General features: G+C 40.4%; 1 protein-coding gene across 2 annotated transcripts; it reads right to left on the bottom strand.

Moving 5' to 3' along the window:
- Positions 1-153: 153 nt before the first annotated feature.
- Positions 154-26441, bottom strand: LOC119728386 (neurogenic locus notch homolog protein 1-like). Of its 2 annotated transcripts, XM_038200603.1 has the most exons (11): positions 26283-26441; positions 19103-19254; positions 16990-17195; positions 15146-15212; positions 13447-13580; positions 9463-9582; positions 8648-8773; positions 7323-7499; positions 5657-5674; positions 2080-2328; positions 154-872 (listed from the first exon to the last, which is right to left on the bottom strand). In XM_038200603.1, exons 2-11 carry the CDS (start codon positions 19243-19245, stop codon positions 436-438), a joined length of 1677 nt encoding a protein of 558 aa, XP_038056531.1. In that variant the 5' UTR covers positions 19246-19254; positions 26283-26441; the 3' UTR covers positions 154-435. The 2 variants fall into 2 exon arrangements, with proteins under 2 accessions (XP_038056531.1, XP_038056532.1); XM_038200604.1 differs by lacking the exon at positions 5657-5674.
- Between the last annotated feature and the right edge of the window lie 778 nt (positions 26442-27219).

The following is a 27219-nucleotide window of genomic DNA, read 5'->3' as shown; positions in this document are numbered from 1 at the left end:
CATATGAATATTTGGTTCATATGGGTCAGCCCAGGGGTCAATTTCTTGGCTCTGATTACAGTTAACAGGAAAAAACCTGCTTACTATAGCAGAAAATTCTGCGCTTACGACAAGCCTATTTCAGGCGTTAGCGAGGAACTATGGCTTATGCGCATGCATACATCCCGTAACTAAGGATTGTGTGCTTACAGGGTTAGCCAAAATTTGTATGCTGGCGCGTTAGCACAGAATGGTGATATTAAGCACGGAATTATGTGGTTAGCAGAGCCATGCAATTTGGCCCCGGGCAATATGCACATGAGGAACAGTATAGGTAAAACAAAAGGGAGCAGTACAGTTCCTCAGTTAAGAAGTAACAACGTGAGTTGGCCAGATTGCCCAATCGATAATGGTTGGACCTTTGATCAAACTTCTCGCCTTCTCTAGATTACATCATCAAACACTAGTGCTGTTAGAGGATGAATCGCAAGTGACCTGATTGTCATGCTGCGTGGCCCACGCTGTCAGTCCTCCATGCATGTGATGGCAGATGTGAGGACACACGGCACACCCAGGGTGAGATCTGCACAGTTTCTGGGCAAACTCTTGGGCTCCGTTGGGTTTGCTCCTTGCCAGGTGGCTCAGTAATGAGTCCACGCCACAGTCAAGTCTGTCCATGGCTCCAAGGATCTCACATAGTGTCTTCACACACGGTTCATCACCGGACTTGACAAAGGCTTCGCTCTGACGTTCCTTGAATTGAAAGAAACTTGAGATACATTGACGCAGGTCCTGGCTTCCGGCTAAGACTCTGTCCAGGTCTCTGCGCAGTGAGATGCTGTCCTCAATCAGCTTCATTGTGCCAGTGCACGCTTCATCTTCATTAGCAAATCCTGTATTGTGAAACAATGTAGACAATAAGATAAAGGCATATAGAATCATTTGCTTTTCATGCATTTGTTTCTAATAACGCCACACCAAATCCAAAGAAGAAATTTCAAAATGAGTTTTTGAACATTCTTCTATCGAAAATTTTGCTCAGTGGACATTACGCTTTTTAAGATAGCAGAGAAAAAGCACACACAAATTTGACCACGAAACATGATTTCGTCATTAAGCAGATCCATTTTGCATCCTGCATTTTGTGGAATTTTAACTGGTCAAATTTTTTTTATTACAGATTTGAAAAGAGCACAATCTCAGCATTACTGCTGTGAAAACTGCATGCTGATACCATCTTTAGTCAAAAAATTATGGAAGTTGGAACACCAAGAGATGTGATGAAGTCATATGATGAAGTGGCCCTATTTTGGCCTGTATCTCCAAATAAAAATTCCTGACAAACGACTCATTTAGCTTGCAGAACATTTGTTAACCGTTACAAAAAAAGTTTAATTTCCATCTTGCAAAACTTACACACGCCTTATTGCTTTCCACTGAGTACAGCCATTAATAATACTTTGTTCTGTCCCCTCCTGACACAACAGATGGGTACTGTCTTCAGAATATTGTGGAGTTTTTTGGCCAACAGATTCACTTCAATTTAATGGTGGAAAATATGAAGAAAATTCAATATTAAATGATGTTTTTAAATTCTCATCAAGTGTACCGTGGCAAGAAGTATATACCATTATCATGTTGCAGCCATTCTTCCCCCTCCCCCCCCCCCCCCGGCTGCCCCGCCCAAGACGTGGGGATTGTCACTTTTGAAGTGACAAAATCCCCTTGGGCAAAATTTAAGCAACAATCCCCGACCATGCCCCGACATACATACGTGGGGAGCACTAGTAATTGCCTTTCCATGCAGAACGCCATTGTTAATGTAATTTGAGTGACCAAAATCCCCACCCTGGGGCATGAAAATTGTGACCAAATCCCAACATCGGACCTGGGGCAGCGCGGGGGGGGGGGGGGGGGGAGGGGTGGGGGAAACATTTGATAGGCGCATAACCAAAGCGAGGCTGGAAGGAAAAATAGTGTGGCTCCTTTTTGCACAAAAAATTATCATTCAGTACTGTTATTGGATACAGGGAACATGACTAAAATGGTGGAAGCATGATAAAGGTCGATTGGACAATTTCTGCAATGATTTCCACTGACCTTCCACTGGCACATCACAGCTGGCCACACAGCTGCCGTTCCCCTCAACATCCCGATCCTGTCTGCAAATCTCAAAGGTGTAGGTAAACCCTGGCTGGAGATTGGACACTGGCAACTCATTCATGCCCTCAGTGATTAGCACGGGGAAGTCCGGCAGACATGGGCAAGTGTGGACTTCGCAGTGGGGCCATTCGTGCAGATCTCGGAGAATAACTGTGTTCCCTGAGAGATCGCAGCGCAGTGCCTTGCCTGTAGAGGGGGAATTAAAGAAGTGTTGATCATCTAGGCTTGGAATTTGGAAAGCAACTGCGAAAGTAAAAGAGTGACAAACATGACCTAACAAGGTCACAATGTGAGACTCAAAAATAACTAAAACATGCTGTGACATGGCAATCCTACAATTGAATATTACAAAATGAGGTTTTGCTGCCTTGCCCGCTTGCCTGATTTGGGGGGTAGGACTTCGCTGACACGCTAATTAACTTGTAAACACACACACATACATGTACTTGTTCAGTAGTTGTGGGGACTACACACAAGTTGTCCCATAGTTCTATGCGGACCGAAGACGCTGTGGGGACAGCAGAAAGTCCCCCATAACTCGGTCCTAATTTGCCTAACAATAAAAAACTTCCCCATAACGCGGCAACGGCCTGCTCACGCATACTTGTTCCGTAACTGTGGGGCCTACACATCTAACGATCGATAGTTATTATGGTGACCGAATATGCTGTTGGGACAGCAAAAAGTCCCCATAACTCAGTCCTTAAAGAGGTTGTGGAATGCTCGAAGACATTTCCGTCATTTTTCGGGTATATGTAGCCTAAGGTGTGATGAAATAAAAATGAATATTGTTTCTGTCATAAAATGAGTACAAAAGGTACTTTTGAGAGCTGTTTTTCAAGTCCTGTCATGCCTGTTTCGACCCGAACGTGCAATTTGTGTAAAAGTCGTTGTTGCGGGCAGCAAACAAAACACAGTAAATCGTGACGTAATAAACAGGACTCCCGATGCAGAGTAGCATAAACGAGTCCTGTTTATTACGTCACGATTTACTGTGTTTTGTTTGCTGCCCGCAACGACGACTTTTACACAAATTGCACGTTCGGGTCGAAACAGGACCTGAAAAATAGCTCTCAAAAGTAACCTTTGTACTCATTTCATGACAGAAACAATAGTCGTTTTTATTTCATCACACCTTAGGCTACATATACCCCAAAAATGACAGAAATGTCTTCGAGCATTCCACAACCTCTTTAATACACACACATAGACCTTTTAGGTTTTATAGTATAGCAGTGATGGAAGACAATTGAAAGTGTGCTCAGAGATTGCATTTAAGAAATTGTTTCCTCAAAAGAGTGAAAACCTAACTGACTGGTGAAAGAAAACATTCATCACAGATAGCAAAGAACAGCATACAATAATAGACATCTACTGGCACGGAATGTGCAGCTGGATAATTTCAAGAACAAACTTCATTAGTAACTGGACAAATTTAGTTCAAGTAAGCTTTTCAAAGTCGACACATGCACGAACTGTACATGTAGATGACGCTATATGGCAAAATCATGATAGCCGGTATTGGACGCATCACTTCAATGTTTGAAAGAGTGTATAATTTCATTCCAAGAAATTTGTCATTTTTTTTATTTATCATAATTTGTCAGGAAAAAAAAGGGTGTGGTTAGCACCTCCCCCTTGAATCCCTCCCGTGAATGGTTACATCTTGGATTTTTATAGCTGAGCTGAGAGGGTGGTTTCGCATGGAGTCCATGTTCTGCATAATGGGAGACTTTTGAGACTTTGGCGGCAGCATATTGAGCATGTGCGCTTTAGCTTACACATGATGTTAACAATTGAAAAGGACCGATGTGTTTGCTGCCACCAACGTCTCAAAAGTTTCCCATTACATGTATTCATACTGTTAGGTTAGTTAAGATGGAATTCAAAGTATATTAATGACAACGTAAGAAAACATTATTTAAACAAAACATTAACAAGCTGTTACTCACACAATCTTAAAAGTAAAGAATGCTTTTGCAAAACAGGATGAAAACCGCAAGTTACTTTATCATTTTTAGTTTAAAGTGTATACACACTGTACGTATGTCTGGATCATATGTATGCGAACACTTTGACAAAAGTATAACGTCCTCATTTAGTATGTAATTATACATGTACCTGTCCATCTGAAGATGGAATCCTGGGTGTGCCCAGGAACAGAGTTGTCCTTATTTGCAAAATCACGAAACTGTCAGTAAAATGAGGTAGTATGGGAACCAGTTTCTCTATGAGCTCCGTGCACTACCAAAAGAGGGCACCCTTTTACCTACATGTAGCAACGACGTCCCATGGGCAGTACATTTCACTGGTTGATGCGCACCGTTCCTTGTGTGTGACGCATGTACACCAGGGGATTTCTTCTATGTACACGCAGTGGCCGCGCACCCCCAACTGTACTTCCTTTGCCGGTGAGGGGGTACTTGTGAACGGAACGGATTGAGCCAAAACATAGGTTTCCGTAAACGAAACCCAACCCCAAAATTCAAATCCGAAGGGCTTTATAGCTTCAGGGTATAAACTGCAATTTTGCGAATGTCATCTGAAACTTGTTGTAAAATGCACATAAAAGTGTAATCTGTTTTGTTTTTCCATTTACCGGTAGCCAGGATTTCATTTTGAAAATTCCCCACAAATGGCGTTGAAAACCTCTCCTTTCTATTGCCTAAAAAGTTTTTAACTAATTTGTAAAGTTGGTTATGAGTACTCGATTCCATAATCTGGAACTGGTTCAAGACATTAACCCTAACCTTCCTCAATCCTCCAAAATCCTCATTGTGGTTTTGGAGGATTTTGGAGGATTGAGGCTGAATGGTATTTTTTTAAATAAGGATTTTGGAGGATTGAGGCTGAATGGTATTTTTTCTGAACAGGATTTTGGAGGATTGAGGCTGAATGGTATTTTTTCAGAAAAGCATTTTGGAGGATTGAGGCTGAATGGTATTTTGAGGCAGGACTGTCTGACGATTTTGAAGGATTGAGGGGCTGGGTACCCTTCATTTGAACATTTTTGGATCAGGAGGATTTTGAAGGATTGAGGATGAATGCATTTTGAGGCAGGACTGTCTGAAAATTTTCTGAAAATTTTGAAAAATTAAAATTTTGGAGGATTTTGGAGGATTGAGGATGGTTCCCAGCAAAAAGGGCTAGGGGGTTAGGGTTAACGGTCGAGTACTCCGGCACAATGGTTCTGATGCAATGCAGTTCCGAAAGTGTTAGATAGTGTTTAGCCAACTCAAATCCTTAGTTAGTACTTTAGTACAGCTAGTTTGTCTGTTTTACACACGAGCACTGTATGAAAGTAATAGTTGCAATATATTTACAGGTTATTATGTTAAGAAATCTTCAGATAGTTTTACTACTGATGACATGCTCACAATTCACACACGAGCAAATGACAATCAAAGTAAGTCGTCAGCTCACAACATACTTTACATTGTAACACATGTTATTTGACAAATCTTTCATGCAAAAAAAATAGGGTAAAACTGGCAACGGAATTGAGAATACATACCAGACTTTTTAGAATAACCTGCACCATGTCCAAACAAAAATACATAACCAATACAATCAATACATAACCATGCTATACAGGAATGTGTAAAACGGGGTTAAGGATGGGAGGGGAAGGATGGGAGGGGCAGGATGGCTGGACTCGGGGGGGGGGGGGAGAATGTCCAAAGAAACACAATTTCATAAACATGCTCATACATGTAGTGCACAAGTTGTACAGTTGCAATATTACGTAGAAAACTGTAGAATGTAAGACAAGAGGCATTTCAAGGAGGAGTATCAGTATCGGAATGTCAGTAATGAAACTATAGATGGGTCGTTCTATAAATTTGGGGTCACTTTTTCCTATCCCTGTTACAATGTACATCTGATGTATGATTTAATAGGGTCATCTTCCAAGGAAAAAATGTTTACAATTTGGACCCTAAATTTATAGAATGACCCATATCCTTAGAGACAATTACATAGTGTTTACTAAAATTCAATATCTCTACTTACAGTTGTCTCAATAACTGCAACTGTTTTTTCACTGCCACTTCTTTTGTTTTTAAATTAAATAAAAAGAATGGGAGAGAGGGAGCATTCCAACTTATATGTGCATAGGGTAATAGGGTAATAGGGACATGGGTTCCGACATGTGTACCATGGGTTACAAAAATGTCATTCTACATTGACCTGAACATTAACCTGAATACTATGAGCAAATTCAATTCACATATCTAATGCAAATGTCTCAAAAGTTGCAGCCTTGGTCAAGGCGTTCAGGGGTAGTGTCTGATGATCGGTGGTCAGTCAGCCGCTAACATGCACAACAGACGCGCACTATGCACTCAGATACTATATGTACGTACTATATGAAGCATGAACAGCGACCTCACGCGGCTAGGCTACAATATGCAAATCAGGTGGTGCTGAATGAACACCTTGGAACATCCGTGAGCTTTGGACTACGTTCTTCTTTATTTTGTCACTGCATTTCCAGCGATTCCAGCGACGATTCCGTGTGCGAATAAAGATGAGATAATTATTCAGTGCTTGTATATGGAGGCTCATATTTTAGTTGGATAGTGTGGTACATTCTCCAAAAAATTTGGAGGCCGCAGACCAAATATAACTCGATACAAATCCGCGAAAAAAAACACACAAAAATTTCCTGAAAAGATAGGCCATTGGTATGGTTATTCCGAGGCATTCATTCAGCCTCACCTGATTTGCATAGTGTAGCCTAGCCGCGTGAGGTCGCTGTTCGCACTTCGCACAGTACATGTGAGGTGGTGCCTTGTTCGTGACCAACCATTGATCATCAGACTCTTATCGTCGAATGCCTTGATCAAGGCTACAAGAGTCGTGACTCAACTTGAACTGGTTGATTGAGAGACTTGAGTCGCTGCCTTAGGGATGGTTCACAATCCATGTGAATGCGAATGCGGAGCAAATCTTAAGTCATGAAATAGTTGTGAAATTTGTCGGAATTGAAATGTGTTCCACTTTGATCAACTTTACAGCGCGAAAAATTACCTCAATGTCACAAATTCGCGTTTGTGTACGCATTCCTGCTGAGTGTGAGCCAGCCTTTACAACGACTTAACTCAAGTCACATCCAGTGACTAGCTACAATATAGTGGGTATATTGCGTTATACCAAACGTACATGAATATTGTACTCACCTATTAGCTGTACGTCGCTATCATTGTTGAACGGCCAGACATGCTTCCATCTTTGCTTAATGTACAAATTTTTACGGCAGAGATAGACTATCAATACTACAGCCAGAATCATCACACTGACAGAAACTGAAATAATCAGTCCACTCTTCCAACCTTGCATGCCTTGTAGGCCTCTACCTGCAGTGGACAAACCAAATTAATGTGACAATCAGCATGTTATCGCTTGATCCAGATAAACATGCATTATATGAATGCACATACGACTGTTACTGGTCAGGGCCCAAAACATTAGGCAAAAACAAATTACCCGTCAAGCGAACAAGGGCATAACGAATTTGATTTCATTTGCCCGACTAGTGGATTATTGTCTTGGGCAACAATAAGATTCAACCACTACATATTCAAACAGGCTGATACTGGTAACCTTTCTGGCAAGATCAGCTGAGCGTCACTGACGATGGGCACATTAAGCATGGATACACAAATATTTGTGAGGCATTCTGAGACGGAACTGGGCACAGGCCCTAGTGGGGAAAAAATGCAAAATTGAGTGGGGGTGATTTTTTTTCGATTTTCAGATTTTTTGATATAATGTGATGTATCTACCACACATATTTTAAAGAAATAGTACGAAAATTGTGGAATAAAAGTGTTTTTAAAGAAAACCATTTGGCATCTTTCATTTCCACGAATATAAAACTCGAAACTTCAAAGGCTTTTTTTCCTCAGTATTTTACTTTTTGACATGCTGATAAATGCTAACTTTAAACAGCATTAACTTGTCAACTGAATGTCCAAGTAAAGTGCAACAAACAGTATTGTAAGGAGAATTTTATTTTCCTTTGTAATACCCACAAACCCTATTTCTGCCAAGTTATGCCTCATTTGCCAGAACGCCTCATATTTCCACCGATACATGTACAGGTGGTGGAAGTATCCGGTTCATTAGTGACTTCGTCATACATGGACGCGCACCACTGATTACTAGCGCCCATTGGATAAACACTCAAGTTGCGTTAAACTTCCGGTTCCAATGGTTCCAATGCCATTAAATGGACAGTGAACGCGGTTTAAACTGAACTGACGTCACAGTAACGAACCGGATAGTGCCAATGGTTGGACATACATGCAGTTTATACATGTACACGTATGTACGTAAGGGCAAATGTAATCGTTACTCCAAAATGAAATCGATATCAATTCCAAAAGTATTTGAGTTGCTCAAGCCCAGAGTTAACTAAATATCCTTAAATCCGCCCAATTTTTAAAATTGTTCACACACCCTGGGATTATGGTTGTGGATAGAGTTAACCCAGTGTACTCACTCTCCGCAACTTGACAGTTGGTGCCAGTAAAGCCCTCTGAACATTGGCATTGATACACATCACGTTCCATTTCCTGACAAGTGCCATTGTTGTGGCAATCCTCTTCGCACAGATGTAGAATTGTAGCTGTTCATATTAAAATGTAAGAAAAAAAAATACCTAAATAACAATTTTTCCTTGAATAACAATTTTTTTTTATTTATTTATTTAATAACCAAATCCAACAGTGCGATAATCGTTGATTACAGGATAAGTATTTCAAAACCTATTCATAATATTTTTAAAGGGGGCGGGGGTGCTACACAATATACCAGTGCATTTCAAAGGGAAGGTTGTTTTAAATTATCTCTAAAAACCAAATTAAAAAAAACGTGAGCGACAGTTTATGGCCTGTTATCTGATGCCAAGCGGATACGTTGGTTTGCAACAGGAAAAAGGCAAAAAATTACAGCCTAGTACTGAAGTTCTACCTTTCAGTTGCTTACTATCAATAAATGCCCTGTCAATACTAGTCGCAAAGTGAGTTTTCATTATAGGGACTAAGTCAATGAAAACGTGCACTGTATGGCAGTGTTCATTTGTGAAATATGCTCACAACAAAGCTAATTACATTGTGATGCCAACTCTTTTGTCCTTTGTACTTGGACCGTTCCCGAATCCTCCACCACTCACTACTGTGTGGAAGTCCTTCTGAATTTTAGACAATTCTGCTTAATCCTACACGTCTAAATATATTTTGAGGTACATGAATACGGACAATTTAGGGTTAAATGTTAGGTTAATTTCCAGGGCCAGCTGTGATGCTTTTCACTGACCTGTCTCACAGGTGATTCCTGTGAAATCCAGCACACACTGACAGGTGTAATTTCCATCTTCACTGTCCAGGCAGGTTCCCCCATTCCTGCATGGCTGATTGGAACTACAGTATCTCAAATCTGCAAAGACCCAGAACAAATACACATCTGTTTAAAATGCTTTGTTGTTAATGTTATTTGACAGAAAAAATTGTAGGCTTACAAAGTCCATCATTCAAAATACCAAGAAACAGTGTTTCTCCAAATCAGCTTTCATCAGTAGTCAAAATAAGATGAATTCCATTAGCATTGTTAGTTACATGAAGTTGGTCATCTAATGTACACACAAGTAAGATAATTTTTCATCAGTTGTTAGTGTACCATTCAGATTTCCAGATGCATAACGATTTCTGTTAGGAGAAAATATATAGTTAGAAGAGACAATGCCACAGCAAGTTCCTGTATATTTGTGTTTATCAATTGTGAGGCTAATGATTGCAAGTGCCTGTTCCAGCTGCATGTATCATGCTTAAACCGGAAAGAATGTTGCAACCTGACGCTGCTTTTTTCTTCATATATCATCTCAATGAATGTCAGTCATTGCAAAAATGATAAGATATGAATCTGGGACTGAGAAACATTTCCAATTTTGTTAGGGAATACTTACGAATTTTCTTGACTCTCCATAGACTTTGTACACAACCACTGAGGTAGCGTCAGGTTGCAACATTCTTTCCCTTAACCCTAAATGTAACCTTCAAAAATCCTCTTCACAAAATGGAGGATTTTGAAGGATTGAGGCTATATGGCAAAAATGTGTGACTGTCTATTTTGAAGGATGCACCGAGTCAAGGACTTGGCCAGACCTTGTTTTGTTTATGCACATCCGTACATAAATTTAGGCCTAGATACTTAAAATCTTCCGCACTGCTCCAGGATGTCACTGGCTCTGCCTCAACATATTGACAGTGATTGCCGAGGATTATGCAGGATTGAGGCAGTGGTCACCCCTCCAAGGACCGCATTCAAGAAATAACGGAGGATTTTGCAGGATTGAGGCTGTATGCACATTTTTAAATGGAGGCAAATCCTAGCAAAATTTACTAGGGAGTTAGGGTTAACATAAAGAGTTTTTTTTGTCAGGTGTTACAGCTGTGTTTAGTCAAAACAAAATGGGACAGGGCTGATCTATTTGCTTAAATGTCAAGCTGTCCAAGCCATGATCAGGTCTCCCAATGAGGCAGATGAATATCTGTGATCATCGTGAAAGTCAGCTTCTATAATTCTCATCACTTAGTACATGAGTAAAATTAGCTGCATGAGTAAAATTATGCAAAGCATTTTGGCATGTAAATGTGTGAGTGCATCATAAATCTTTTGATATGAAAAGGCTGAAGATTAAATTTAGCATTTGGTGAATTACAAGAGCAAAGGCACCCAGAGACTCTTGGTACATGTCCAAAGGCATATGAGTTTACTTCCAAAATGCAATATATCCTCTCTTTTTTTGTAAAGTTAAAAACTTGCACATTTATGAAAATTTATAAAGCATACACAGTAGTATATAAGAGGTTTCTAGACTACAATTTTCGCTTCATAGTATTCTTATATTATTAGTTTAACTGTATAACAGCCATCAAAACTGACTGAGGGGAGGATTTTAAAAGGCAACAAATAGGCGCTTATCCAGAATAAATGTTATCATTAAATTGCTACTGTTAATTGTGTCAATGTAAACATATACATGAAATCCTGCTTTTTTTGTATGAGCCTACAACTACTCATAACTTGGTCCCCAATAATGGAAGTTTGCTGTTATTCCTATTTAAGAACATTATGATAGTGAGCGATTGCTTCATGAATGATTTATCACTCTAACTATCCAAGATAATGGACCATGAGTCACACACGCACCATGTGCTTCACCCATTACACATACATCATGAATGATATTGTATCATTAGTATGCAAGGATTTCAATCCGTGTGCCGAAGCCTGTGTTATGCAGTGGCTAGGAGAAGTGTAGCGACTGGACAACAACAATTAGTATGCATCAATGCAAATTGAACCGCTTACTATAACAGCAAAGCTCAAATGAAGATAGCTGAGTATTACCAGAAACGCAAAGCTTCAGTTATTTTTGTGATTGATTCATTGTTCCCTTTTCTGTTACAGTTGCGTTTAATCAGATCAAGGCAGATCAAGTTTTATGTTAATTTGTACATGAAGCCGCCATTCAATTTCCTTGACCAATCTGTCATGCTCCTTTTGGTAAAATGTAATCATTTTTACCAAAAATGTCAGTCTTTGTGATCATTCCCCTGTCTTGTGAAAAAGTTTGTCAAATGTATCTTTTTGAAACCTGCAAAAGGGTGATGTGGGCAATTCCACACACATTTTGTCATTCCGTACCAGAATCGTTATTATTCGCAATTCGTAAACGAAAAGAACTTTATCAAAAGTTGAAAGAAAAGGTACCATGTTTTATTTTCAGTTTTATTTTTTGAAACGAAAAAAAATGTCTTTTTGTTACGAACTAGGAGTAACAATGGGGTCTGTTACAGAAGGACAGAATGTCTGCTTTGCTTGCAAAGAAAATTTGGCTATGAATTAATTGCATTAAGAAAGATTGGTTACGAGTAGTGGAAGATTGTGAGCTTTGCATGGCAATGATGTTAACTGTGCTAAGTCTGTATTAGTATTATGACAAAAATGTCTCTAGCCACAGCAGAAAAATAATTGGAGCCACTGTACATTACCTTGTGTTCATTTATGCCATCAGCTTGTTCAAAAAGTTAGTACATGCAGGAATAGCCTGTGTGGATGTTATATCAGGCAAAGTTGTCATCATGCACAATGAACAGAACGTACTAAAACAAATCAATGAATACAAATGAAACAGGTGGGATTGGTGCAAAACTCCCCAATGCTTTAAATGGTGGCCTGCCCTTGGGCTGGAGCTATCAAAACACCTGTTCATGAATTAAACGGGTTACTTGTGAAAGAATTTAAACACACACATTTTCAGAGCATGTCCTGAATAAATATGTGCATACTTTGAAGTTGTACCTCAAAATTTACAATTGTCTGGATTTTCTCCCCATAGCATGCGATAAGGCCAAAACCAAAAAAAATGCTGTTGTTCAGGTGACTTGACCTTATCTAGAATTTTGGATATGTGCAGAGGGTCAGCAGGTGTTTTAAAAATTTGATTCACATACAAATCTGTTTTAAAAAATGAAAAACTATCGTAAATACGAGCATGAAATACTCTTTTTTTTTAAAATATGCAAAAAAGTACATGCTTACAAATATGTTTACCTGTACAATTTGTTTCCAATATATATCCTCGCGCCACCATAATTGGCGCAGGTAACGCTTGCAAAGCGCGCGCGTTGTCCAATGCAAATTGAATGCGAGTGCGTCGTTTTTTTTTTTTTTGCTTTTTTTTTTTTTCTTCAAGCTTGGATTGTACAGACAAGGTGGGGTACTATTTTGCTATTTGTTGTCCTCATGTACATTGGTGTCCTCCATAATTTGCCTTGGTGCTCTCGATCATTTGCCTTGGTGCAATTTCCCATTCCTTGGTGCTCTTTGGTAAAAAAAAATTGAGGAGGTGCGGCAATAGAGGGCGCTGTTGGAGCTACCGCAGAACATTTTGGAAAAAAAAAAGATTGACGCGCATGATTAAAATCGACGCGCGCGCTGACCAGAGACCGACTTATTTTTTTTTTTGGCCTTACCGAAACACAACATTGTTGGTCTTTTACACAATCCCCGTACTCCAGCAACCATCAGAAGACATACAGGAGGTGGCATCACACTTGGGAGCTAGTTGTTTTATTGCAGTGGGTACCGATTGATTAATAGCATTGTTTACAATGTGCGCAATGCACACCGACCTCAAAGTTAGGAGTGAATGTAAAATGCGCAATGCATGGGGCCACCTCACTTATGTCTAATGATTGTGGTTGCCAGATTGGGCTCATTAATTACTACCGGTACCTTGATCACAGATGTCACCTCCCCATCCTGATGAACAGACACATTCTCCTGATGAGGTGTTGCAGTACCCACTCATACAGCCTGGGATGCATGGTAGCGTGTCACACAACCCCCCTTCCCAATCGCTCTCACAACTGAAACAAAACAGACACCATGAGTTGAGATTTGAAGGTTTGCATGGTGGAGAGATACTAAGACAAGATAGGTTTGCGGTAGCACCATGTGAATAAATCTCTTTTGTGAGTATGTGTGGTTCTGAAAAGAACCGGAGGGACTCAACATTTCGAACAGAATGCTCAGCCCATCGTAAGAAAATTATAAAAAAAAAAAAAACCCAGACAAGATAAGTTTGCGGTACAGCACCATGTGAATAAATCTCTTTTGTGAGTATGTGTGGTTCTGAAAAGAACCAGAGGGACTCAACGTTTCGAACAGAATGCTCGGCCCGTCATAAGAAAATTATTATAAAAAAAAAAATACTAAGACAAGATAAGTTTGCGGTAGCACCATGTGAATAAATCTCTTTTGTGAGTATGTGTGGTTCTGAAAAGAACCGGAGGGACTCAACGTTTCGAACAGTATGCTCGGCCCGTCGTCAGGAGAACCATGAGTTCAATCTCTCTAAGATGTATACCTTGATTATCACAATGACATTCCAAGGACGAATCGTTTTGAGCGGTCCAAGCACATAAAGCGGTACACAAAATAAAAATAATAGTTATAATAGTAATGTGGTTCTTCTACATGTACACCACATTATACTGAAGTGCAATTTGGTCTCTACCTTCACAGGTACCCATTTGTACTTCTGGGTGAAGAGAGGCAATTGTAGTAAAGAGTCTTGCCCAAGAACACAAGCACCATGTTCTCAGTCACCGTAACCATTGGACCACAGGCTTAGTGAATGGTTTGAGGGGAGCTAATCGTGAGCTGTTGGCTCATTTTGAAAGGTACACATATAGGCTACTATAGAGCTACTTTGCCAAATAAAACACAAGTATCTGTGTGTGTGTATTAATAATAATAATAATAATAATAATTGTGCTTATATAGTGCTTTCCATCGTATCAACAATCTCAAAGCGCTTTACAATTATTTCCCCATTCATCAGGCCATGGGACCACGCGGCAGCCGATATCAGCGCTCAATCGGTCCTCGACCCTCACAGGTACCCATTAATACTCCTGGGTAGACAGAGGCAATTGTAGCCAAGTGTCTTTCCCAAGGGCACAAACACCATGTTCCTGGCCAGGTTCCAACCCACGCACCATCGTACGTGAGTCAAACACCGTAACCACTAGACCATGGCGTTCTTCCATGGCGTATTCATGTTTGTGCACACACAAAAGTACAGGAAGCTCTTAACTTTTTACAGCTTTTCTACAACAATTTGAATATCTTCATTTGTATTCGAAACAAGTGTGTGAATGAAGCCAATACCTTGAAACAAAAACATCAGATCTAACAATGCTGTGTGCTTTATTCGTGATATTATGCAGAATATGAGCCCAATTCTGAACAAAACTTCAATGTATGGATGCTGGAACCATAGATGGGTGAATGAAGCCTTGTTCACCAAGAATTTAAGCCTTTTCAAATGGAAAACCAAAATCCCTTCCAAAATCGTTTAACTTTTACCGCTTTTTACGTTTGTACTAAAGGTTTCCATATGTATTCCCTGAGACTATTAATAACTTACATGCATTCGTCAGGGATGTCACAGTGTCCATGAACACAGCCGTCCTTACACATGACAGGTGTGGTTACTATACAGAGGCAGACAGAAAATAAAACTAATCAGTAACTAAAACAAATATTATCTTTAAGCACACATGAATTTCTGATTGATTGATCCTTGGCAGCAATTAGTTGGATATGTACCATGATTCACATGCTATACCAGCGGACATATGGTGTTATGTGCATGCACTATTACATTTACTGTTGCACGCCCTTCAAATAGGACCACCATTGTAAACAGCAATGCCGTGCAAAATCAAATGCACAAATTCCGCAAGATAATGTGGCGCCATTGCATAACATTTCGTGAAACTGGCTGCAGGTCTCAGATTTTTTTTGTCTAAATGACATGGCTCAGCTTGGTCTAGGAAGCATCAATTTTTTCCAAATATTCAAATATTCACGTTAAAGGGAATGTACAACATTTGCTTTTGCTGCACTTTTCAGAAATAAATGGATTTGGAGGATTAGTTATGTTATAGCAAATATTGTAACACTGACTTGTTTCACGTTTTGGGTTTGTAGAAAACCAATCATATTCTTGTAGTCTGGTTCTCTGACCCCACTTAAGATGAAACGGAGTAATTTAAAGACTTTGGGGAATTGTAAGAACAGAGAATCAGTCTAGCAGGCTTGTAGTCTTCACAGGTGTGTAATCAATTGCAAAGAAAATGCAGACAAACAAAATTTGAACAATTAGGAGCACCTTTTACAAAAAGCCAGTTTTCTCAAACGCTGGTCGGCCGACCAGCGTTGGAAAAATACAGGTTTTCTTGAAAACGTCGGCACACCAGGAGCCACAACTTAAACGGATGCTTTAGACTGTCATTTCCTAACAATCCAGTACATTATTATGTGATAATTTGATCATTGTGTTTTTTGATGTTTGCAAATGTTGTATCTTCCCTTTAAAAAAACTGCTGTGGTGATGTACAGACCATTTTGAGCAGACTACCACTATATACCCACGGAGGCCCCATTCAAGAGCAAGAGCATTGTGCCTGCTATAGACTTTATGCATAGCATCCATGTTGGAAGGCTCATTTTACTTCAACAATAATGAATGCACAAAAAGGTTCACTCAGAATGCATAATCAGAAAAACAAAGGCGTTGCCCTCCAAGATGGATGCTATGTACGAAAGGTCTATAGTACAAAGCAAGTGCCACATGATGGATCATCTGGACAATAGCTGGCATTATAGCACCTCACCCACAGATTCTGTGTCTTGATTGGCTGAGAGCGAGTCACATGTTCCTTTCTATTTTTGCCATCTTTCTGTGCACGGCCAAAAGTACTATACCCGTAGCAACCGAAGTACTATACCATTAAGCAACCAAAGTACTATATCCACGGCGCGGTATTTGTGTGCAAATGCATGCTGGTGTGCGCGTTGCGCATAGCGCATATTGTTCCAAAGAGAGCGTGCCGCAGAGTTGGGTTCAAACATTTTTTGAAGGGGTAGTTTGGAAGAGAGAAATACATTTTCCACCACTTTTGTATTGAAATTGAAGTTTATTTCAACTGTGTTCAGATTTAAATAATCTAAAATATTAAAACCAAGCAGAATCTGTGGGCGAAGTGTTATAAATCAAATATTGAATGCTTTATCTCGTGGTGAAGTAAAACTAGCCTCCCTCGGTGATCCATGGAGCATTCTATTTTCCCTTGGCTTCGCCTCGGGAGGCTAGTTTTACTACACCACTCGAAGCATTCAATATTTGTATACTACGCTTTCCCCATTGAAGGGGGCCTTTGTGAGGAACTGTGATAGTATGTTTTGGATGGCGTGTCTATACTGTACCTGGAGGTGGTGGGGTTACCCCTTCGCAGTCACACAAGGATGCATTGGCTTTTGGAGTGAATGAATTAGCAGCACATGTGTTTGGACAGTAGCCATTATTTATGCACCCAGGAATGATATACATCTCTGTTTCTCCTCGCTCTGCCAGTGTGTAAGGGTCTGGGCAGGGCGAACAGGGTAAACAGGAGCTATCCTGACAGTAAGATCTGGAGGGAAAAAAGGAAAACAAGAAACAATGAACTTGCGATATTTGTTATGACCTTGAACAAGATGCAATGGCATGAAATAAATATAATCTTTGTTTTCTCTTCAGGGCCACAGAACTTTTTTGGACAACCTGTTTTTGAGGCACAGTTTTATATTCATCATGCACATGGTTCCAAGAACTACTGTGAGCCATGGGTGTTACATATAGGGAGCCATGGGTGTGGTCTAGTAGCCTACACTTACATGAGAGCGTTTGATTAATAATAATAATAATAATCGGCATTTAAGAACGCTCTTATTAATAATCTAAATCACAGCGCTTATAGTATTATTATTACCGCTGATCATTGGGCCAATTAAACATTCCAAATACCATCTCAGCTCTCTGGGGAGTATACAGCTCGATGCAGCCCGTTAGGCGCAAGCAAGCTTATTCAATCACAATAACCATCTCTGCCCTCACAGGTACCCATTTACTCCTGGGTGGAGAGAAGCAATGAGTGACAAAGTGTCTTGCTCAAGGGCACACGCACCATGACCCCCGGCTGGACTCGAACCCAGAACCCGCAGCTTTCATAGCGTTTGAAGATGGCATGATCTTCAATATGAATAGAGTACAATTATGACACTAAGATGCCTGAGGACACTGTATGTAGATTTGTGATAATTCAGATTATGTCTTCTGATTCTAGCAATTATTATTATTGATCTGGTTGCAATGATCAAACTAATTTCATTTTTACTAGTGGAGCAGACAACAGTATGCCTGGTTTGTTTACATTGTAGATTCCTGTCACCCTTTACCTGAATTTTCCCTTAATTATTGTCGTTTCCTCAAGTGTACAACCAGTGTATACACTGTGCACACAGGGAAGCTAATCGAGTGCATCTACTGCTTAGTTAGCTAGTTTAAATCCAGCTGTTGGTTATCTGTTATGTCCTTGACGTACCGTGCAGTAAAATGTCCATAGACACCAGGGCCCACTTTCATGGATCTGCTGCTAACCACAGAATTCCGCGCTTACGATCACCATTTTGTGCTAACTGCACTAGCACAAAAATTCTGCAATAACCCAGTAAGCACAGAATCCTTAGTTGACCCTAACCCTCTAGGCTCTTGCACTAGAAAGGATACCAAGCCTAACAAATTTCAACAGCTGCATACAGGTCTGTAAGCACTGGTACCAAAACTGCCAAACTCCAACAGGCCTTGTTCGGGGAACAGTACTAAACCTGCCAAACTCCAACTGTTGGAGTTTGATTGACTTGGTATGGATGGGCCTATGCATTGTGAGAGTGATTGGATAGGGATGGTACCAAACCTAACAAAATAAAGCAATATATTTGACCAGGAACTGTACTGGGGACCGTGGGTGAGCGTACCCACGAAGAAATGCCTGTGAACTCCCATGTACATGTACATGCACATTTGACCACAAACTGTGCTGAGGACCGTGGGTGAGCATACCCACGAAGAAATGCCAGTGAACTCCCTCAAACTCCAACGTGTTCACAAATCTCATGCCCTTCTGCCCCGAACCTCACAAAATTCAACAGGGTCTCCCTGGGCCTTTGGTACCCAGTCAATCAAAGTCCAACACCAGCTGGCCAGTGTTCGGTACCAACCCTGCCAAAATCAAGCAAAACCCGCTGTTGGAGCTTGATGGGCTCAGGATTGTTAGGGTTAAGGGATGAAGGCATGCGCAGAAGCCAAAGTTCCACGCTAAGGCATGAAATATACATGTATGCTTACCGTAAACTGTACAAAATTTTCTGCTATACTAAGCAGGGATTTTTCACTAACGGTAAGCAGGGCTAAATTAGGCCCAGTTATACTTAGCATTTTTACCACAAAGGAGACAGCTGTATGTTATAACAGCCGATTTGCACTCATTTTGTAACTCACCCAGATGGACATCCTCCTGGGCACCAATCATCTTCGTCTGGTTGCATCTTAATGTGTATGGGTGGGCAGGCAGATAAGGCTGCTGGTATCATAGTCAGTAGCAGGAATGAGTGCGTATACATTGTGCTCAATTGTCCTGTCATCGGTGTACACTGCCAATACAGAGGGGAAAACAAGGTGGTGTCCATTATTAGGAGAAAACACAATGACTGGAGCTCAGGGGCCATTTAATGGAGCTGCTAAGCACACAAATTTGCTTAGCACAAAAAAGTCTCGCTTAGTAAAAGCACCAGCCAAAACTCCACGTTATGTATATTGCTTGAGATTGGTATTCAGCTGTTGTGTGCTTGAAAATCACATGAAGTTTTGGCTGATAACCTGCTTTTATAAGCCAGACTTTTTTTTGTGCTCAGCACATTTTTGTGCTTAGCGGCACAATGAAATTGGGCCCGAGACTGCAGTGGTAAATGTACCGTGCACATGTGACATGAAAAACAAAACTATATGTGCATAGACAATGCAGTCCATTTCAAAATAGTACAATTGAAAAGACAAATCTTTCATTCACACCTCAGTCCGTGGTAAAAAGCAAAAAGCAAAAGCAAAAAAAAAAAAAAAAAAAAAAAAAAAAAAACTAATTAATAAAATAAATGAATTACAAAATTAAAAAATGTAAATTTTTATAAAGGCAAATTTGGTCAAAGCATGTACATGTACATTGAACGTAGTGTATGCCAGTGATCCACATAATTACTGTCATTACGTGGCATATTGTAATGTTCTTGTCAAAGTCCAACTTTCTGTTGACAATATGTTGCACACAATGCAAAACATTATTAAATTCATGTGCATACAGAAATGCATGAGTCTGTTTGCCTGTTTGTCTTATGACGTGACACACTGTATAAAACAGGATAGAGTTGATTCATAAAGGTTTGTATTTCCTCAAGTAACTGTAAACATCTGTACAGTTGTACACATAAATCTAAGGTTCACAGTCACATAACTTCCTTGTTTGAACAAAGCCCTGTAGGGCTCTGCAATTTGGCCGAATACATAAATGTACGTGGCTGCTACATACATGTCTAAAACCATATACCGTCATCCTTCTATTTTAATAGGATTTTGTTTTGCACACCCTAGAGAGAGTTAGGGTTAATGAATAACTACATGTAGAAGAATTCTTTGTACACAAACATGACTGAAGGAGTTTATTAAAAGGATACGATGGAATTTTTGCATGTGGGTGATAAATCAAATTAGGTTTTGCCCTTACACTGATGACATATAAACACTGTATAATCAGTTAAAAAAACACATTTTTTTTACAAAGTCTATGTAGAGTCGAGTGTATTTTCAGTTAAAAAAAACTACATAAATACAAAAGTTTAACCACTTTTTTGTCAGCCTACTCATACACAGTGGCGCACCCAAGGGGGAGGGGGGTCCAAAGAGGTTGTCCAAAATAAAAATATTTTGGGGGGTTAATTTTTTTTTTTTTTTTGGCCCAGGATTTGACCTTGTTGATATGTTTGTGGCCTTTTTTCAAGTAGTATGATAGAGGTGTACGTGGCGACACCAAATGTCAAAAAAAATCCGCCACCCTGAAAAAATGACCCCAATTTTTTTTCTGCGGCCAAAATTGTGGGCAACATTTTTTGAATTTTTTTTTGAGCCCCCCCCCCCCCTCCCCGAAAGCCAAATCCTGGGTGCGCCACTGCTCATATGTATGTAGTTCTGGAAGTATTGTGTGTAATGTATTCTGTAATACACAAAATGTAGGATTCGTGAGCCATGCGACAGTTCCCGATCACGCAGTTCTGGATCACACTTGATTATATAAAAATGAATTCAACTGTAAGTTACCTAACCTTTTTTCCTGAGAACTTTTTTCCACCAATTTGAAGGTATGTCTTTTTGCAATGGTCGGGTAAAAGAAATTTTGGAAATCGCTTAAACATTACCCATGATCCAGTTAGGTGAAATATCCACCTGTTTTGTATCTGACCTAGGTGTGAAAGGAAGCGCGTAAAGGCAAAGATCTGGTTTCTTGTGGGACGTAGTCGACATTTAGCATTTTTTTCTTCACAACATTCCGTTTTCTTGTATTTGTAAGGACATTTTAATATCACAAGTAGGCCCTGTCACTGAATAATAATGATTTTGGCATTTGAATTAACCATAGAGCAATGAATGAATGAACTGAATTTCCCTTTTTTATCCCTGCATGAGACATTTGCGGATCACCCATGCACACGATGCAGTTTTGTGTGCAGTGTACATGATGATGGCATGACACACGACGTGGGCTGTGAGTACTCCTAGAACTATGAGGCTCCACGTAGTGGAGCCTCATAGAGTCAGAAGCCCGCAAAATTGTTGTCAACACAAAACACTAATTAAGTACAAAAACGTCCATTCCAAATAAGCTATTTCCCACAGAACCGCTGCACAGTTTGCCCCTAAACTCCGTACAATACCTCATGACATACTCACGTTATGTGCACCCATCAAACATCGGTGGATTCTGTCTGTTTTTAGGCCAAAATGATGAAAAATATGCCCTTTCCGCACTGAGCCAACCTAACACTTGAAACGAGCACGCGCGCTGATATCGCAGTCATTTTCGGGTTCGATCGCTCGGAGCGCGCCGCGGGGGGTACGTACTTGCACTTGTACGCATGCGCATACTATCAATCCGCTCCTACACCATACCCCCGCGGCGCGCTCCGAGCGATCGAACCCGAAAATGACTGCGATATCAACGCGCGTGCTCGCTTCAAGTGTTAGGGTGGCTCAGTGCGGAAAGGGCATATTTTTCATCATTTTGGCCTAAAAACAGACAGAATCCACCGATGTTTGTTGGGTGCACATAACGTGAGTATGTCATGAGGTATTGTACGGAGTTTAGGGGCAAACTGTGCAGCGGTTCTCTGGGAAATAGCTTATTTGGAATGGACGTTTTTGTACTTAATTAGTGTTTTGTGTTGACAACAATTTTGCGGGCTTCTGACTCTATGAGGCTCCACTACGTGGAGCCTCATAGTTCTAGGAGTAGGCTGTGAGTGATGAATTTGTGTGCCAGGTGCTACCCCTAGAATTATGGGGCTCTAGTTCTGTGGGTAAGATAGCGCAGCGTGCATGATCCGGAACTGTCGAAAGTGATCCGCAACTGTCAGGTTCAGTCCTGTATAGTCATGTTCCCTAACGTGGCACTTCGAAGCTTACCCAACTTTCCTCGTGTAGAGTTGCCAAACCTCTTTCTTGACAAACCTCAAAATCATGCAGTGAAATACTGGTACTTTTTCCTTATTAATGCTTGCTATTTAACCTCTGTGAACAATTTCGGTTTCATAGAATTTAGTCCGGAAATTGGGCACAGATTGGCGGAGTGCTCCCTAACGTGGCAGACCTGCCAACCTGTGAGATAACAAACCTGTATTCTGAAACTCAAAAACCTGTATTTTTCCTTAAAAACCTGTATTTTTTTGTTTTAATGCACAAACGAGCTTACAAAGGTTTAATGTTGCTGCAATTCCACGTGGTGTGAGGATTTTAGAAATACCTAATTTAAAAAAAATTGAGCAGAGCTTTGCTGTATTCAGTGACTTTAAAAAAAAAGGGCCCGCTGAAACTAAGTCATAAGGTAATAGGTAATAGCCTAGGTAACAAAAAAAATAATTTTCAAATTCAATTCAAGGAATTCAATTCCATTCAAAATTCAATTCAATTCTATTCACAACTGACTATATATCGAAGTAAACTTAGTTAAGACCTTTCGCAGTTAGTTGGATTACGGATTTGGTTCCCCGGGTCGGGCGGTGAGAGGGAATTTATAAATTAAAAATAAAAATCAACGCCCTTTACACTTACAGCGCGCCCGGAATAGTGCGCCCAGTTTTCGGACACAGTATTCGTGTTCGAACAAAACATCGTCATTCAGTTTCACTGCACGAGTTTATCACATTAAAAGTACATAAATAATGAAGGAGAAAGTCTGCAGACTAAGCAAACTGTCATTATTTATCTTGTTCCAAACTATGTATGCTTAAAAAAAAAGTCGTCGCTTCAATACCTGTCATCGAAAAGTACGCGAGCATTAAGCTGTCGATGCATACTCCAATACGGTCGCATGGTCGGTGCAGCTGGTACCCGGCCCGTTAGGCCCAAGATATATTTGTTGACAGGAACCAGTGCACAAACGAAAAACACGTTGCTGCGAGCATGCTACATCCTGATAAATAAGGGCGCCAGCGTGGTGGGGCGGCCGTACTCAATCAACGATCAGGGCATGTGGAAATGTACGGACTACGGTGATTTCTTTCTCTATTTTTTCCACTAGACGCCAGGATTCCAGTTTAAAACTGAATCAAAAGCTTGTGGTTACTAGGGAGGCATTTTTTGAGGAATTCTTTTTGGGGGGCGGCGATTTTTCAAAATTATTTCCCCCGACGTTATATGCCCCTTAACGTTACAACTTATTTTAAAAATGCCCTAATCCAACTAAAACTATATGGCGAGTAAACTTCAGTAAAAACTCACAAAACCATTCTGATTAATAATAATAATATTAGGCCTACTAAACGAAGAGACGAACAGCATGTTATGTTCGATAACATACTCAGTCCATAAAGTTTCCGCTCTTATCAGATCATAGTCTGTATTAATTTTGATGGCATAAATTGTCTAATAGAGCGATTAGCACTCTTAGTCTCGGCAATATTTCGGTGCTTGGTCGTTTCAATGTGCTGGGTAATATCATATGATCCACTATGACCGATGCTAAAATCGGAAATACACAACGTACACCGTGCGTAATTCTCTCCTCTCTGAGACGGCTGGATGAAATCCCATTTCTCGGTGTACTCTTTTTTGTACAGTTGCTTCCTTTTAATATCTTTTTTGGAGGTCGAAGCCATATTTATTTCACGCCAGTGCTGCTTTCGAATTCCACGCTCAATTATCCTCAGCTAGCTAGTTGCACATGGTATGCGCAGTATATGCCTAGCGCTTTTGTATGCAACGATCCGATTGGTTAATACGCCCGGTCCATGGTTTGTTTACATCCCATGCACCAATCACAGACACCCTAGCTTACTTGATCGCGATGTCGAGCCTCGTGTCTCAACGTAGTCTACGTTCGCCGCCGTTTTTTTCTTCTTGCGCACTCTTCACTCGCAGCCGAACTAGGATTTTTTTTTGGCGTGTCAAAATGGTCAAAACCCGTATTTTATGGAGAAAAAACGTACGGCCGTATTTTCAATAAATTCCCGTATTAAATACGGCAAAACCGTACTGGTTGGCAGGTCTGACGTGGCGCACTTGAATAAATCTCGGAAAATTCCAAATTAACATTTAAGAATTTCTGTAAACATGATAAATTCTGATACATCATTATTATCTCTACTTACATACCCAGCCAGATATTTGTCAGAAAATTATTTTCTTATTTTTCGGGGCATTTTCAAAGGGTTCACTTTGCACTTGAAAATAATATTAGAAAATCACGCCAAAATAATTTTTTCTTCTACATTTGTTACGGGTAAATAAACTCGCGATTTATGAACGGAAGTGTTTAGAACTTGATGAAATTTCACTTTCTGTGAAATTTCAGATTTTTGTTCTAGCTAGGCGCTACAGGCGAAAAATCAAAGTGTGCCACGTTGGGGGCCGCGCCAACAACGTGTAGGCCTAGGCCTACATCTAGCTGGAGTTACCCAGCCCTGAGTTTTATCATTGGGTTGTCATCGGGTGTTACGCTTCCGCGTGACGTCACGCGCCAACAGCCAGCGCAGCCGGCAAAAACGAGTAGTTGACAGCGATCGCTCTCTGTGCCTGTTAATCGACCGCCATTCATTGTACACAATTTTTTTTGTGCACAAACCAATAGCGGTCCTGGTCAATCCAGCAAGGTTGTCAAGTTAGCGGTTATTCCTCCTGTTTTCACTGCAATTGTAGGCTGAATCTTCATCGTGGATCGTTTTTTACTTCAAGGACCTGTGTAATGGTTATTCCAGGCAAGTTTGGGATGAGTTGCAGTTGCAATTAGTGTGTAACGGGGACAAAATTGAACATTTTCCAAATTTTTTTTGCAAATACTACAAGTTTTGAGAAAAATGCGCTCCAGCCCTAGATGACAACCCAATGATAAAACTCAGGGCTGGGTAACTCCAGCTAGCCTACATCAACAATACTCCTAGAACTATGAGGCTCCACGTAGTGGAGCCTCATAGGTTCAGAAGCCCGCAAAATTGTTGTCAGCACAAAACACTAATTAAGTACAAAAACGTCCATCCCAAGCAGGCCGTTTTCCACAGAACCGCTGCACAGTTTGCCCCTAAACTCCGTACAATACCTCATGACATACTCACGTTATGTGCACCCAACAAACATCGGTGGATTCTGTCTGTTTTTCGGCAAAAATGATGAAAAATATGCCCTTTCCGCACTGAGCCAACCTAACACTTGAAACGAGCACGCGTGCAGAATGATCGCAGTCATTTTCGGTTCGATCGCTCGGAGCGCGCCGCGGGGGGTATGGTGTAGAGCGGAACGATAGTATGCACATGCGTACAAGTGCAAGTACGTACCCCCCGCGGCGCGCTCCAAGCGATCAAACCGAAAATGACTGCGATCATTCTGCACGCGTGCTCGTTTCAAGTGTTAGGTTGGCTCAGTGCGGAAAGGGCATATTTTTCATCATTTTTGCCGAAAAACAGACAGAATCCACCGATGTTTGTTGGGTGCACATAACGTGAGTATGTCATGAGGTATTGTATGGAGTTTAGGGGCAAACTGTGCAGCGGTTCTGTGGAAAACGGCCTGCTTGGGATGGACGTTTTTGTACTTAATTAGTGTTTTGTGCTGACAACAATTTTGCGGGCTTCTGAACCTATGAGGCTCCACTATGTGGAGCCTCATAGTTCTAGGAGTACATCAACAATACAAAAGCCATGAGAACATTCATTGGTTTTAATTTGAACATGTTGAAGAGGATGATGAAATGATGTCACTCAGACACGGAAAAAGGGATCCAGAACTAGTTGTACTAGTAGTACATGCAATGCATGATTATCAGATTTACATATGTTCGTGACATTGTTAAGCATAAATTGACTGCACTGTATGTTGCCTGTTGTTGGCCAAGACCATTATTATCTGATTACAAATATTAGCTTACCTTTTAAAGTTAGATTCTATCTACTCTATCCCTTCCTCCTCCGTGAATTCAGCAACGTAATCTGATGAATTGTTTATATCAAATAGATATGGTATGACTGTGAAATTTCGAGATCTTCAGACAGGAAAAAACATCATGTGCAAATAACGTGGCAGTTGTGAATGATGTACGACAAAAATAATGTATATATATAGCGCCCTCACAGGCGCGGCCCATATGGGCGTCGCCAGGATTTTTTTCTAGGGGGGGGGAATCACATTTTCCCCAAAAATTCATATAATTGCCAGCATTTTCCCGATTTACAATTTTTTCGAGGGTGGGCAGGACCATTGGCCTCCCTCCACCCATTAAATTAGCAACAATATGACTTCGCTCCTTCCCCCTTGCCCCCATCCCCCTCGCGACACCCATGAAGACTTCTCTTGAAAACAAAAATTAAAAATGCCAAGACAGAATAATAGAATAAAATCAATCTTTCTCTTCTTTTTTTTAAGTTTTATTGCGTACTTTTCGAAAAACTTGCACATAAGTACTGTGTAATTACAAAGATAAGTACAGATCAAAAGTTTGTGACAATCTTATGAATTTAAAATTTAAAAATGAAGGCTAAATATTGTACTAATTTTAAGTCAAGACTTGTGCCCCAAATAACTTATGTCTCATGATGCGGCCTATGCATTTTTACCCTTTTCAATAATTCTTGGAACCTGGGAAAGGCAAAAAAAATAAAACCCTTTATATGGGGGGAAAAATGTGAAAATTCCTTTCCGGCCCTCTTTGTGAGCGATCAAGCACAATGCTCCAGGTGTAATTAAAATGGCAGCGCCCTCTGTTGGGATTTAATTGACTGGTTCTTTGTGCTTTCATTCATAATGGCTTAATGGCAGTCAAAAGTGGGATGGACCTTATGAATGAGTTGGCCATTTTTGTCGAGCTG

The sequence above is a fragment of the Patiria miniata genome, unplaced genomic scaffold (assembly GCF_015706575.1).
Source record: "Patiria miniata isolate m_02_andy unplaced genomic scaffold, ASM1570657v1 HiC_scaffold_20, whole genome shotgun sequence".
Lineage (NCBI taxonomy): Eukaryota > Metazoa > Echinodermata > Asteroidea > Valvatida > Asterinidae > Patiria > Patiria miniata.
Note: the sequence above shows the minus strand (reverse complement) of the source record. Positions and strands in the feature narration are given on the sequence as shown.

What these genes read in the sequence shown, in the direction of transcription:
- LOC119728386 (XM_038200603.1), bottom strand. Translation starts at nt 19,245, where the DNA reads ATGACAGGACAATTGAGCACAATGTATACGCACTCATTCCTGCTACTG. An exon ending in CCAGGAGGATGTCCATCTGG is followed by an intron (nt 17,196 to 19,102) that starts GTGAGTTACAAA and finishes TTTTCCCTCCAG; the next exon opens with ATCTTACTGTCAGGATAGCT. An exon ending in CAACTGTCAAGTTGCGGAGA is followed by an intron (nt 7,500 to 8,647) that starts GTGAGTACACTG and finishes TGTCCACTGCAG; the next exon opens with GTAGAGGCCTACAAGGCATG.